The following is a 13,957-nucleotide window of genomic DNA, read 5'->3' as shown; positions in this document are numbered from 1 at the left end:
CTCCCCTAACCCCTGCCACACACACAGCCCCACCTCTTCACCTCCCTTCCCTACTCTCTCCCGATTGTGTCACACTGTCCACTACCCTCCTGCAGGCCCAACCTTTCATTTCCATCCCTCCAGCTCCTTTTCTTTCTAGGCCTTTCCTCTATCCCAACAAGCATTGTCAAACACCTTCCCTGTGTCTGCCCCACCTCTGCCTTCCCCTCTTGAGTTTGCGCACATATGTATTTCCCCCATCACACCTAACTGGCCCCTCTGCCCCATCTCATTGTCTTACACTTTCATCTGATACATATTTCCTCTTCTACACCACTGCGGACAATCGCATTTCCACCCTCCAGTCTCTTTCTCAGCCCAGTCTTAGGACTTCCTTGGGTCCTGCCTGTACAATGAGCAAAAGGCTCCCACTGTCCACCTTCCTTTTGAGGCAGGCTGCCCCCCCTCACCCACCTCTGCCAGGCACTCTCCCTGCCCAGCAAGGGCACCCTGCCCCGACCCATACCCTGCGAGCCTGCTCCACCGGCCCCAGTGCCTCCTGGCAGGAACGGTGTTTGAGTGCAGTGCCAGGTGCTCAGATATTTATAACCACCACCAGGCACTGGTGACAGGACAGGCAGGAGGAAATCAGTGTCTACATTCCAGTTATTTTTAAACAGCTTTTGGTGGTGCCCATGGGTTGAATGACACCATTTTTGGGGCTAAGTGTCTGGCTCATGATAGGCCCTGAAGAAAGGACAATGACAACAATAATAATGACATATTAACTGGAAATGTTGGTAAAACACATACTTTGTTCTCTGGACCCAGATCCTCACACTTGTAACCTTAACTCTAAGAGGCAGTTTTAAGGCAAAACTACATTTTTCCTTGAAGTAAGGCTTATAAAGCCCTGCAGAGGCCACACTGTTTTAGGACCAATAAGGCTGAAATTCTGTGCCAACGAGGCAAACCCTGAAGGTGGGGAGACAGATGGGCCACCCTCAGGTGACCTGGCCCAGTGGCCATGCCCCCACTTGTGTACCTCGTGCCAGGTGTCTGCCCTGACTCCGGGGTACCACCGGGGCTGTGGCCCAGAAGGTTCTCCTGCAGGCCAGTTTGACACCATCCTGGCGTAGTTGTCTGGCCTCTTCAACACACTGCCACCCTCTCCACTGTTGTGCATGCAGCCTGACAACAGATTCTCACCTGACACCTGCTGGGAAGGAAGCCCCTCTCAGAGCACAATCCTTCCACCAGTCTAGTCCTCATAGAGCTCATTTTCCCACATGATGGAACTGTGACCTGTTGCTTCTACTGCGCCTTCTGTCCGCTTTGCTCAATAGAACATCAAGCCTGGTGTTTACAGACTGATGATGACATTGGCCTTACTGTTGATTCAGACACCTCAGGGCTGGTAGCAACTGTTCCACTCATGCAATTGCTTATCTTTTCTTCGGCTAAACTTCCCTGAGGATCCTGGTGTCATAGGACCCATCATGATAATGATAACTGCCTCTCTCTTTACAAACAGTTTTTTGATATACAGGATATCCATGAAGTTTGTGTGCAATTTAAAATAGTTGGCTATTTTATGGACACCCTGTATAAATCACATACCACAAAACTTACCCTTTGAAAGTAGGCAATTCAGTGGTTTTTAGTATATTCACAGAGTTAAAAGACCACAAAGTATGGTCCTTTATAAATGGCTTTTGTTACTTGGTGTAATGTTTTCATCGTTAATCCATGTTGTAGCATGTATCAGTATTTCCTTTCGTTATACAGCTGAATACTATTCCATTGTACCATAATACTACTGGCTTAATTTATTTATCAACAGATGGACATTTTCCACTGAAGAATGGATTGGATTGTTTCCACTGTTTAGCTATTAGAATAGTGCTACAAATAATAATGTATTAATAATCATATATTAGTGGCCAGGCACAACTGTAATCCTAGCACTCTGGGAGGCCAAGGAGGATGGATTGCCTAAGCTCAGGAGTTTGAGACCAGCCTGAGCAACAAGACCCTGTCTCTACTAAAAACTAGCCGGGTGTTGTGGCCAGCACCTGTAGTCCCAATGAGAGCGCTTGAGCCCAGAAGTTTGAGGTTGCTGTGAGCTATGAAACCACAGCACTCAACTCCAGGGCAACAGAGTGAGACTCTTATCTTTAAAAAAAAAAAAAAAATCATATATTATTTTCTATGTGGACATATATTTTTAATTCTGTCAGGTACATGCCTAGGAGTGGAATTACTGGGTCATATGGTAACACTGTGTTTAAACAATCTGAAAAACTTCCAAATGCTTTAATTAAAGTGACTGACTATTTTGCAGTCACATCAGCAATGCATGAGGTTTCACCATTCTCTCTGGATGTTCACAATAACCTTAAAGGTTAGTGTCATTATAGTCTACAACTTACAGAAAAGGATACTGAAGCTCAGTTTGTCACTTGCCTATAGTCACAAAGCTGGCAAATGGCAAGACTGGGCCTCAAACTGTAGTCTTGCGATTCCAAAGGGCGGGCTCTTCCCTCTGTGACCTAATACTGCCAGGTATTAGCCCCGCATCACCTGTGAACTGTTTCTCACCCTTTACCCTCTGCGCCTGCGTCCTCCCAGTGAGAAGTCTTTCTGTGTTGCAGGATGTGTCAGGAAATGCTGCATTTTTGGCCTTCACTCCTTTTGGGTTTGTTGTTCTTCAAGGAAACAAGAGGGTCCACTTCATTAAATGGTGAGTGTCTTCATTTTCCCAACAGGCTCTTTATATTTCACCAACTGGGGAGGGGGCTATGGTTCCTGTGTCCTTTGTCTATGATTGGGCAATTATGGTTCAGAGTCCTCTCCAAAGCCTTATGTTGATAATGGTAACTGACAAAGGGAGTGGTCTTTTCCTGGGGATCCTGTTCTTCCAAAGGGGTGTCCCTGAGAGCCAACAGCCTCTCCAAAGAGAGAAAGGGTGTGGAGATTTGATATCTGCAGAGGATTAGAGGCCTGGGGTAGTGTTAGAGAAGCCAAGTTCCCAAGAGAACTGCGTCCAGGGTCTACCCCACCCCCATGTTCCCTCCCCCACCACAGAGGGCCACAGCTAGCCCTCTCAAGTAGGTTATTCTGGAGCATCTCTGTGGATGGCCCAGTACCCTTAACCTACTCTGTTAACAAGGGAAGAGCTCACAGGCAGTGACCCCTAGGACAGATATGTCGCCCTGTTAACTCTGGCAAAACACCTTCTTCAGACCAGCTCCCACTATGGCCATTTTGTCTGCAAGAGTTCAGACACTGGTGTCTCATTCCTGTTCCTCTTTAGGGCTTAAGTGTCCTGAGCCAACAGGAATCAAATCCCTACTCTTTCTTCCTTCCCTCCCCTCTCTACTCCTGCTCCTAACAGGCAAGAGCCACTGCCTCAGCTGCAGCTGTGCTGAACTGCTTCCTCTCCTGCCCAGTTTTTGCTTTTGAGGTCTGTTCTGCTGCATGGTTCTGGTTTGTTGATTGACATTTGGCTATCCTGGAGACTTAATTGCTGGCCAATCCATGCAAACATCAGAAAATTTTGCATGTTTTACTAAGTCCCTATGATTTCTGTACCTTCTTAGACCTTAGACTGCCAAGTCTAAGTTAGCCAGCTCCTCCCATGGGCTTAGATAAGTGGCTTCCCTTGGTCCAGCAGAGCTCAGCAGGGGAAGCCTATTCCTTGTCTTGGTTCCTTTACCTTCTCCAAGACAGCTGTTGAGGAATTTGAGTGCAAAGTTGTTTTCTAGTAAGCTTTCTTCCAGGGGTGCTGCAAGGCATCTATCCTCCTAAGCCCTCCTTAGCTCCCCCACTGAGCTTGTATACAAAAACCACCTTTTCAAACCATATTGCTCTTGGGAAGGGTGGCAATATGAGGACCAGAGTGCTGGGGAAATGGCTCCTTAGATATGCAGGGCCAGGTCCCATTCCCCAGGACAGCAGCATGTCACAGGCCGCCTGCTGCCCTCAAGTTACTATTAGACCCCCTGACACACCTGCTTCCGGGGCTTGTTCACATTGGCCTGCTTCCTTGTGCTCTCTGGGTGAGGATCTCCTGTCTAACAAAACCTTTTTCAGAAAAAGACAACAAGCAGGATCAGGCCATAGACCTCCTAGTGTGGAGCATTTGCTGCCTGGATGTCCAGGCTACTTGATGTTCCCTAGAGGGCCCAGATCCTGGGCCACATGCTGACTGGGGTGGCTGTCTCACGAGGTCCCTGTCAGGGGGCCAGTTTGCTGTAAACAAGTAGGATGCACCTGTTAGACACTTGTGATCTCTAAGTGTCCCTACCCCTCCAGAAGCTCCCCCAGACCCATTTCTTTCCACATGTGCCACTTCCTCAGGAAGTCCCCTCTTCACCCTGTCTTGAGTTTGTAATAATAAATACAAACCCAATCTCACTTCCAAAAGGAAACTCCTTTCCTACCTTGCTTGTTGGAGCCTAGACGATCCAGGCATGCTTGTGTATATATTAACCAATTGACGTTTATTGTCTTCTGCACGTGAACAAGAGATTGATGATTGATTTGTTGCCGTGGAAAATAAGAGGGAATCAGACAGGAATGGAATACCATGTGGCTTGCATTAGCTCAGAACTGGTGGTCAGATGTGAGCCCTCATCCTGACCCAGCCATGATTTCCAGGATCATAGAGAGCAGGTGATCCTCCTGTCCCCTGAAATATGCCCAGCCGTAAATCAGGTATGTGGTTCTCACTACCTTTCTACGGTAACTTCCTGGGATATTAAATGTCCTTAGAAGTTACAAAGAGAAAGAAGCCAAGTGGAGGCAGATGTGCACAATCAGACCTCCTTGGGGGGGTCTCTGTAGGGTAGAAAAATAAGGCTTCCAGTGATGTGGAAATAGGCCCTGAAGCTCCAGAGGGCAGCTGTGCTGGACAAATGGAAGGGAAGTGAGAAGCAACTGATGCCAAGGCCGAGCTCTGGCTCTCAGGGACATCCACCTAAGACCCTAGTATTTTTTTTCATTTTGCAAATGTAACCAAAGCTGAGAAGCAGTATATGGAGATGAGGCCTAGGCCGTGCCATGTACAGTAACCCTGTCACTTCTTCTGATTTGTGTCTGTCCCATGGGTGACATACCCCAGTATCCTGTTTGCCTCTTTTACTGCAGCCATTCACTGGGCTGGTGGCTTCAAGGATTTTTCTACAATAACCCCTAAGCCCCTTTCCTGGTCAGTACGCTGCATGACTGTTCCATGTAATTTGTTCTCTCTCTTTGGTATGTTGCCCTGCCCCCTCCCTGAGACTGTCTGACATTTGTCTGCATTAAACTGCATTTCCCATCCCATGGCACAGTCACCTGAAAGACTCAACTCCCTCAGAACCTGGTTGCATTGTTCATTATTTGCTGTATCTTGAACTTTGGCCTCATCAGCTACCTGTGGCATCTTATGTTTGATACTCCCATCCAGTTAATGCACCTGTGTTATGAACCTAATCCTGAAATGACCCACACTCTACCTAGACTCACTTTCCACGGAAATGTTTCCCTTTTACAGCCACTGTTGATGAGCCCGAAATCCTATCACCCTATTATTATAATGTGATTGACCAGAAAACTGTGGATTGAATTGTTCCAACAACTGTTCTCCAAGGCCACTGCGCTGCTGTCTTGTTATCAGTTCTAATTTTGGCTAAAATTGTGTCTGTGCCTGGAGCCCCTTCAAGTCGGGGTTCATCTACAAGACTTGGCTGTGAACATGCAGCCCACATGAGGTGACAGGTACTCTCTTTGTGCTTCTAGGAATGAGGTAACCAAGCTGAAATTTGAAGGAAAGACTTTCTATTTATACGTAAGTCAGAAAGAGGTGAGTGCCGGTTTCTTTCTCCTCAGGGAGGGCTGGGGAATGGGATGGTTCCTGGTGGCCAGGACCAAGTCTAAGGGGTCCAGATGGAGCTAAGCCACCTGCATACTAAGCCAAGACTAAAGTCAAGACCTAGACATGAGGTATGAAGGGGTGAAAACACCCTGGAGCATAGGACTTCCTCAGGGATGCTGATGGCACCCAGAGTTTCCACCCAAGAGATCCCTACCTCCAGGAAATACAAATAAGATTCTTTTTCTTCCATATGGAAATTCCAGATGTGAGTGCCTCTTTCTCACCCAGGGCTCTCCTGGTTCAATTTATGCCAGTTGAGATTTACACATTGGACTTGCCATGTGTGAGGTGAACCAGTCTCTACTGCAGAGGGTCCTGCAGGCGTTCCCTCCCAATTAACCAGCTACCAGGGGCCCTCCAACAGCTCAGGGGTCAGGGTCCTGGGCTACTTAACGCTTCACTTCTCCATCCACACTCAGCCATTTCTATGTGGAATTTTCTGCAGGAAAAGAAAATTATTCTCACTTATTTTGCTCCAACTCCAGAAGCCTGTAAGCACCTCTGGAAATGTGGAATTGAGAACCAAGCCTTCTACAAGTGAGTGGACATATGCAACACGGACCATCTTTATCAGAGCCAAAGTCACAAAGGCCACTTTGAGGAATGATGGGCAGGCAAACTCTGAGAAAGAAGGCATGAGATGACGGAGCTGGGCTTCCTAGTGAAGCCTGGACCCTTTCTGTGTCTCTGTCTATAGCCCCTGGAGATACAGAGCCAAGGTCTGGGAATATGGTTCAGCTGAGTTGACCAAGGTATCTGCCTGGAGATGTCCTTGGACAGGAGAAAGTAGAACATGTCTGGTTGTTAGGGGTAAGAAAAGGCCAATGGGTACCTATCTTGACTCAAGCTGCACTTAGGGAGCCAGAGCCTTGGGAAACCTAGAACACAACAGCTCCACAAAGGACTAGGCACAACCCAGAGAAGCTCTCTGGTTGCTAGGCCCCAGCCCCAAAAGGCTCTGGGGTCTGCTTCCTGGTGTAGGGCTTGAACTAATCTGGGGTTGATACTAGCCCTTCCTGGTGTCTCACTGCTAGCGGGGTTGCTAGTGACAGGCCAAGCGCCTAAGAGGACAGGTTGAGGTAGCTGAGGTGGACAAGGAATTGACTATTACTGAGAAACCAGGTTGGGGCCAAAGGCAAGAACTTTGCTTATCAAAGGATTTTGTGTTCCGTTTTCTATTGTTAAGAAAATGGTTTTTAAAAGCATTAGGAAGCAAAGAAATGATCCATAGAGAAATTGGGGTAATGCCAGGCAAAGAATATGTCACTAAACCCCTTAGTTTTGTTTTTAAAATAGAATGATATATGCTTTAACATGTATCTTAATGAAGACAAGGCAAGACAGTGTGCGCGGTCTATTTCACCCAGGGTGAGCCCTACTGTCACCAAATGCCCCTGAGAGGCTAGGTCCCCCCTCAAGTAACCTGAATGATCCTGGAGAGATCAGATTGCTCTGGGCTGAGTGGCACTATCCTTCTCCCTGGTGAGCAGACTCTGCCACCTGCTGGCTGCTAAGGATGCCGGCCAGCAGAAGCAGTATCCTCCAGGTTACTAGGGCTACAGCCCCCACTGCTGTTTCTTTGGTAGGCTCTGAAGTACTTGATACTCATTTATAGGAGAAGTGAATGGGCAGGCAGAATTCTAACCTGAGTGGGCTTCTTTCTTCTGCTGAAGAAGCCTGGTCATTGGTCAAATGTCTATCCCATTCAGTCCCTGCTTTCCAGGGAAAGTCAGGAAAACCTTTGTTTTGTTAACACCTTCCCTAGGTCTGTGAGGAGAGCCCAGGTTTGGCCAGTTACATGATCCTGGAGAATAGCAACTTGAAACCACAACCACTCCCGCTTGTGAGACAGAGAAATAGCCCAGGAAAAACAGGGTCCCGTGGGCCTCCCCAACAGAGAAAGGAGTTGGGGAGGCCAACTCCTCCCCAGGAGGAGGCAGGCAGGAGCAGAGGCCTTCTCCACACTGAGCTGTCACTGCCCAGGGAGTGATATATTTAGAACATTCTCCTTCTCTTTGCCAAAGGATCTAATACAAATGCAAGTAATCCCCCTCTCTTATCTTTTCATGCCTCCAGCACCATTTTTAAGTTAAGGGCTTTGCTTTTCCATCCGTGTCATGAGAATAGAAGTCTGCTTCTGAACCTGTGACCAAACTCAGTTTCTGAGTCTTTCCACTAATAGATCTCCATACCCACCCAGCCCTGCCAGCACCCACACTGGAAACTGAGGTCATTTTCCAGCTTCCATTGCCTCCTTAATGTTCGAATTGTTAAAAGCCTCTACCCTAGGTCAGACCCCCAGTTATGCCAAGTCTGTGGCAGACTCTCGGCGGCCTTGCTCTCAGCATCTCTCACATACAAATCACTAGTCCAGCCTTTGGCAGTGTCTGGACAGGAGTGGAGTCAGGCTTGAGGACCTGCTAGGCAGGAAGGAAGGTGGGCTCAGACCTCATGGAGCCCCAAGACAGGTGGGGATAGTGTCTCCTAGGAACTGTTCGTGGTTTGGGGGGACAGTTTCTACTGACCTCATAGCAAAGGTTTCAGACCCAGATGGGTTCCTGCCTGATTAGTACTGTGGGCACCTGGGCGTGTCACAAGTGAGCTGGGTCTTGTGGGACTTCTGTCTGGGCAGCTCTGCCCAAGCTTCCATTTCTAAGTGTGAGACAGCTAATAGGATTGGTGAAGTCAACCAGAAGGATGTTCTACAGTTCCCATGGCCTTCCAAAGTCTATCAGCTATCTGCAGCCTTGAAGATGTTATGCAAGCATTCTGGGGGAGGGAAGAAAGCTCTAGGCTCAAATACACAATGGAACTTTTATTAATGTCAGGCAATTAATGTTAGTTTCTTCACTGCAGGACTTCTCATAGTCTTAACTAAGGGAGTGAACAGTGTGTTCCAAAAGCCACCATGCACAGGGAAAATGGGGGAAACTGTAGCTAAATGTAACTTTATTTTCAAAATATTCTCTACATGTTGGTCACTTCTTTGCAAAATTTTGTAATGAATATTTTGTAAATAAAGGTACATTTAGGTACAATTTCTCCCATTTTCCTATGTATGGTGACTTCTGGGACACCCTGTAATTTAAGGCTCTCCAAGAGGGAGATGGAAGAGGAAGGGCATAATTACCGACACACAGATATGAAGTCAAAATACCAGGACTGGAAGGGACCCTGAGGTATAGAAGTCCCATCATTTTATAGATAAGAGGACGGAGGCTCAGAGAGGGAAAGAAATGTGCCCAAGGCCACACTGCTAATAAGTGGCCTGGCCAAGATGATTCCCCCCGACCATCGTCCCTGGTGAACTACGTGAAACACACCTGGGGACCTTTCTCTCCTGACATTATAATGGGTTTCCACAGGACTGTCCTGGGCACTGAAGCAAGACGACAGTTGGTGTGAGAGTCTGAAACTAGAGTGGGCTAGGACAGGAGTTTCCTTAAGTAGCCTTTGGAAGGAGCTGGGAATGTTCTGCTTTAGCCTGGGTGAGTTTCAAGCCGTCTGTCACAATGAACTTTGCCTTGCTGCAGGCTGGAGAAGTCAAGCCAAGTCCGCACAGTGTCCAGCAGCAATTTATTCTTTAAAGGGAGCCGGTTCCGATACAGGTAAATAGTGACAGTAACCATTATGGATCTATTTTCAGACCCTTCTCTGGAAAACAGACACTCACTTAGTGGTCTTTATCCTTGAAAAGAAAAAACTGAGGAACTCAAATCAAGGCTGAGGTTTCTATCCCTATCATTCTGTCTTTTACTTTTTGTTCCCTACAGTTGGTTGTCTTTAGGCTTTATGGTTTTTTCAAGCTCTGTCACCCAGGCTAGAGTGGCTTCATTATAGCTCACTGTGAGTTTCAGTGATCCTCCTCCCTCAGCCTCCAAGTAGCTGGTTCTACAGGCGCCTTCCCACCACACCTAGCTGATTTTCCAATTTTCTGTAGACAGGGGTCTCGCCCTTGCTCAGGCTGGTCTTGAACTCCCAGCCTCAAGCAATCCTCCAACGTTGGCCTCCCAAAGTGTTAGGACTACAGGTGTGCCTGGCCTATCTTTTCCTTCTCTTACAACAGTTGCAAAATAAGAACTGTAACAGTAATTGCTTTCATTACTCTATCTAAAGGTTGCTTTTTTTCCTACCATGCTGAAGGAGGAATCATTCCTGAGTATAGAAGATCCCAAAGACTCCGGAGATGGAGAACTCTCCATGATAGGCTGTCATAACATTTTAGAACTCTTTACCCCAAGAAGCAAACTTTCTCAGTGACCGAAATGTTGGGGCAAGGGATGGGCCAAAGAGGCCATTTCCCAATTGAGCCAAAGCACCTGAGATTGTGAGAGGAGCCCAGTCCTGGAACACTGTCTCATTTCTTGCTTGTTTTCCTTATCCTACTTACAGCGGCCGAGTTGCAAAGGAAGTAATGGAGTCAAGTGCCAAGATCAAACGGGAACCACCAGAAATACACAGGTAGGCTGCCAGGGGCTTCATGCAAAACCAGATCCAGCTCAGATCTCAGAATCTCAAAAGATTGAGTACTATGACGCTCCTGGCCACAATGTCCACCACAGGAGCAGAAGAATGGGGCAGGAAGTTGAAGAAACCTGTCTCAGCTGAAAGTAAGGGGAATAAGTCTTTGACCCTTAATAGAGAATGCAGGAGGATTGCTGCTACCGATAGTATAGTACACCCAGGTGCCACCTCACTCGGTGGTTCTCTTCTGTCCTTCTGTCCTCCCACGTCTTAACTTTGATCACAGACTATGAAGAATGTGTCCAAGCAGCAGTATTTCATTGGTTCTGGAATTAGACCCTTAGGAAGCCAGGCATAGCCCCGCAGCCCTGCCACACTGATCTAAAATAGTTTCAGTATCCATGCTTCAGGAATAGCCATACATCATGCACTTCCAGAAGCCTGTTTCCTAGAAGCTGATAAGACCTACAAAGAATATGATTGACCAAGAAGACTAGAATTTGCCAACCAGCCTTTGCCTCAAGGAATGGGAAAATTACTCCTGCTGCCTCATACACAGCCCCCTGTCACCAGCAGCCTCTGCTGGAGGTGAGAGAGGCTGGCCAGTCTTGGTCCTCAGGTACATTTTCAGTACTGCTCATCCTAAGGCTTTACTCCCTGACAGTCCTGTTTCCCTACCTCCACCCGCAACCAGTGGCAGTGTTGTGCACTAAAGAAAGGTTCAGGTGGGTCTAAGATAATAGGAGATGGAGGAGTTTGAAGCAGTGTCTCTGACTGGGATCCATGGACCAAAGGCGAAGAAAAAGCATTGAAGAATTTTTTTAAAGGACAAAAACTTAATACAGCCAAGCAATCCTAATAGCCAGCAGTCAACTCTAAGTACCTCCCACATTTGTGTACTGGTCAACAAAGTTCTCTTTTTTCTTTAACCTCAGAGCAGGGATGGTTCCCAGCCGGAGCTGTCCCTCCATAACCCATGGCCCAAGGCTGAGCAGTGTCCCTAGGACCCGCAGAAGAGCTGTTCACATCTCCATCATGGAAGGTGAGCATGAGCTTCTGGCGATGACCACTGGGATCCTCCAAAGTGTGATTTGGATAGTTTCTTCCTCAGGAACCTTGGAAAGGTCCCTAATTTGACAGCAGCAAGTCTTTGGGAGGAAAGAAGGTTGGGTGTAAGGTAAAAGCACATCCCACCCAGGCCTTGTAGATCTGAGGGTCCTAGGTTAGCCCTTGGATCTACCAAGTTCCAGGAAATACTGAAATTGCTTTCCACCAAGAGCCTTTCACTTGTTTGCTAGATCTGACCAATTGCCACAGCTTAAATAATCAAGATGGCTGAGACAGTTAACCAAGAAACAAAAACTTGGTTTTGAAGCATTCCAATAGCTGTCCCCATCTGCTACTTCAGTTACAGAAATCTGTCTGGTTGCTGTCTATCCTGAATTCCTTACCACTGTCTTAGGAAATCCAGTATGCCCCGGATCTCTCCACCCTTCCCTCCCTTTGGAGGAAGCAAAGGTGGGAAGACAGAGAAATTCCATGTGTCTTCACTGAACTTGATAACTCAATAGCAGAGGCCAATAGCCTATTTTCTGGATAGCTGACATTGTTAGGAGGTCCTCCCAGAATATTACCTTCTAGCTGCTGTCACTGACCCAGCTCTCCAGCAGGCTGGATATGCATGTAAAGTTGAGTGCTTTCATTCCTGAGATGTTTTTGTAAGACCTCAGAAGATCTCAAACAGTAGGAGACAGCAGCAGGATTGCATCAAACCTGTCTGTCCCCTGGGATTAATGGAGTGGAAGCTGGGGAGGGAAGGCCTTCTGCCCTTTTAGTGGGAATGCTGCTTGTTAACTCAAATGAAGAATTATTCAGATCAGGAAGGACATTGCTCTGTTCTTCCCCTGGGAAGATCTCTGGTTTGTCTTCAGGATTTTAGGATGTTGTCACTATGAGTGGGAGATTCCACATTACCTGAGTCTGGTATCAGTCTAAGGGTTGAGAACCGTGACCTAGGTAACCAGCATCAAGTTACTTAATTATTTGAGTACCTTAGTTGTCCATTTGTAAAACAGAGATAACCTCCTTGGTTGTAAGGAAGCTAATACATGCAGAAGTACTTTAAAGAGGCTAACGCGTTTACTAGGCAGGCAGCCAGCACAGTGGAAAGAGCTCTGGTCAGAAGTCAAAGATAAGATGTGAATAGGAGTTCTGCCATGCACTTTCTGGGTCAGGTTGCCTCTGAGTTTCTGCCCCACTGCAGAATAGAGGTGGAGCTTTCTTTTTGGATAAGGCCTCCTGGTTTTCCTCCCATATTAGGCTGAGCTAGAGAACTGGGCTTGCTTTCACTATCCCTCGTCCTTTGGGGTATACAAGATCTGACAAGTTTGTGAACTTGCCACCATGCGCAGAACTCAAAAATCATTGTGAAAAATTCATTGAATTGTGCATCAGAATCATCAGCTTACTGCGAGAAGCACAGCAGACTAAGTAAACTTTTTTTGAGACATAGTCTCACTCTGTCACCCTGGTTACAGTGCCATGGCCTCGTATCTCACAGCAACCCCAAATTCTCGGGTTCAGGTAATCTTCTTGCTTCAGCCTCCCAACTAGCTGAGACTAGGTGCCCACTATGACACCCAGCTATTTTTTTCTATTTTTAGTAGAGATGGGGGTCTTTGCTGTTGCTCAGGCTGGTCTCATCTATATCAGGCTTGGTGCTTTTAGCTCAAGCGGCTAAGGCGCCAGCCACATACACCAGAGCAGATGAGTTCAAGTCCAGCCCGGGCCTGCCCAACAACAATGACAACCACAACCAAAAAATAGCTGGGCATTGTGGCGGGCGCCTATAGTCCCAACTATATGGGAGGCTGAGGCAAGAGAATCGCTTAAGCCCAAGAGTTTGAGGTTGCTGTGAGCTGTGCCAAGACAGCACTCTACAGAGGGCAACATAGTGAGACTCTGTTTACAAAAAGAGAGAAGTTTTATCAGAGGATTCCTTAGGTCTTATCCATTTTTAAAATTCTTTAATCCTAAGTGAACCTTCTAGGGAAGAAGCACATTAATCATAGAATTCAATGTGTGGGTTTGGAAGAAAAAATAGGAAAGGATTCTAAGTCAAAAAGGCAGAATAAATAGGTGGAGCTTCAATGTTGAATTATTGTTTAGAGCTGGTGCCACGTAAAGGGAATGGATAAGATTTCTTTTTTTTGTCAGAGTCTGACTTTGTTGCCCTAGGCTACAGTGCTGTGGTGTTAGCCTAGTTCACAGAAACCTCAAACTCTTGAGTTCAAGAGATCTTCCTGCCTCAGCCTCCTGAGTAGCGGGGACATTGGGGCCCAATGTTTGGCTAATCTTTCTATTTTTAGTAGAGAGAAGGTCTTATTCTTGCTCAGGCTAGTCTTGAACTCCTGAGCTCAAGGGATCCTGCTCCTGTCTTGGCCTCCCAGAGTGCTATGATTACAGGCATGAGCCATGGTCCCCAGTGCTGGAATTCATGAGACTTTTTTTTTCTTTTTGAGACAGAGTCTTACTTTGTCACCTGGTTAGAGTGCCATGCAGTCATAGCTCACAGCAACCTCAAACTCCTGGGCT

The 13,957-nt window shown here is 47.0% G+C and overlaps 1 protein-coding gene across 8 annotated transcripts in view; it reads left to right on the top strand.

Annotated features, from left to right (window-relative positions):
• FRMD5 (FERM domain containing 5) overlaps positions 1 to 13,957 on the top strand; it is a 368,456-nt gene that overhangs the window by 344,691 nt on the left and 9,808 nt on the right. For all 8 annotated transcript variants that reach the window (XM_053595092.1, XM_053595090.1, XM_053595093.1 and 5 more), the window contains exons 8-13: positions 2,634 to 2,722; positions 5,764 to 5,827; positions 6,345 to 6,436; positions 9,433 to 9,507; positions 10,292 to 10,360; positions 11,299 to 11,405. In XM_053595092.1, the coding sequence (XP_053451067.1) occupies positions 2,634 to 2,722; positions 5,764 to 5,827; positions 6,345 to 6,436; positions 9,433 to 9,507; positions 10,292 to 10,360; positions 11,299 to 11,405 (496 nt within the window). The remainder of the gene's footprint in view (positions 1 to 2,633; positions 2,723 to 5,763; positions 5,828 to 6,344; positions 6,437 to 9,432; positions 9,508 to 10,291; positions 10,361 to 11,298; positions 11,406 to 13,957) is intronic.

Source organism: Nycticebus coucang, chromosome 6 (genome assembly GCF_027406575.1).
Source record: "Nycticebus coucang isolate mNycCou1 chromosome 6, mNycCou1.pri, whole genome shotgun sequence".
NCBI classification, from domain to species: domain Eukaryota; kingdom Metazoa; phylum Chordata; class Mammalia; order Primates; family Lorisidae; genus Nycticebus; species Nycticebus coucang.
This window is presented reverse-complemented; position numbering and strand designations above follow the sequence as displayed.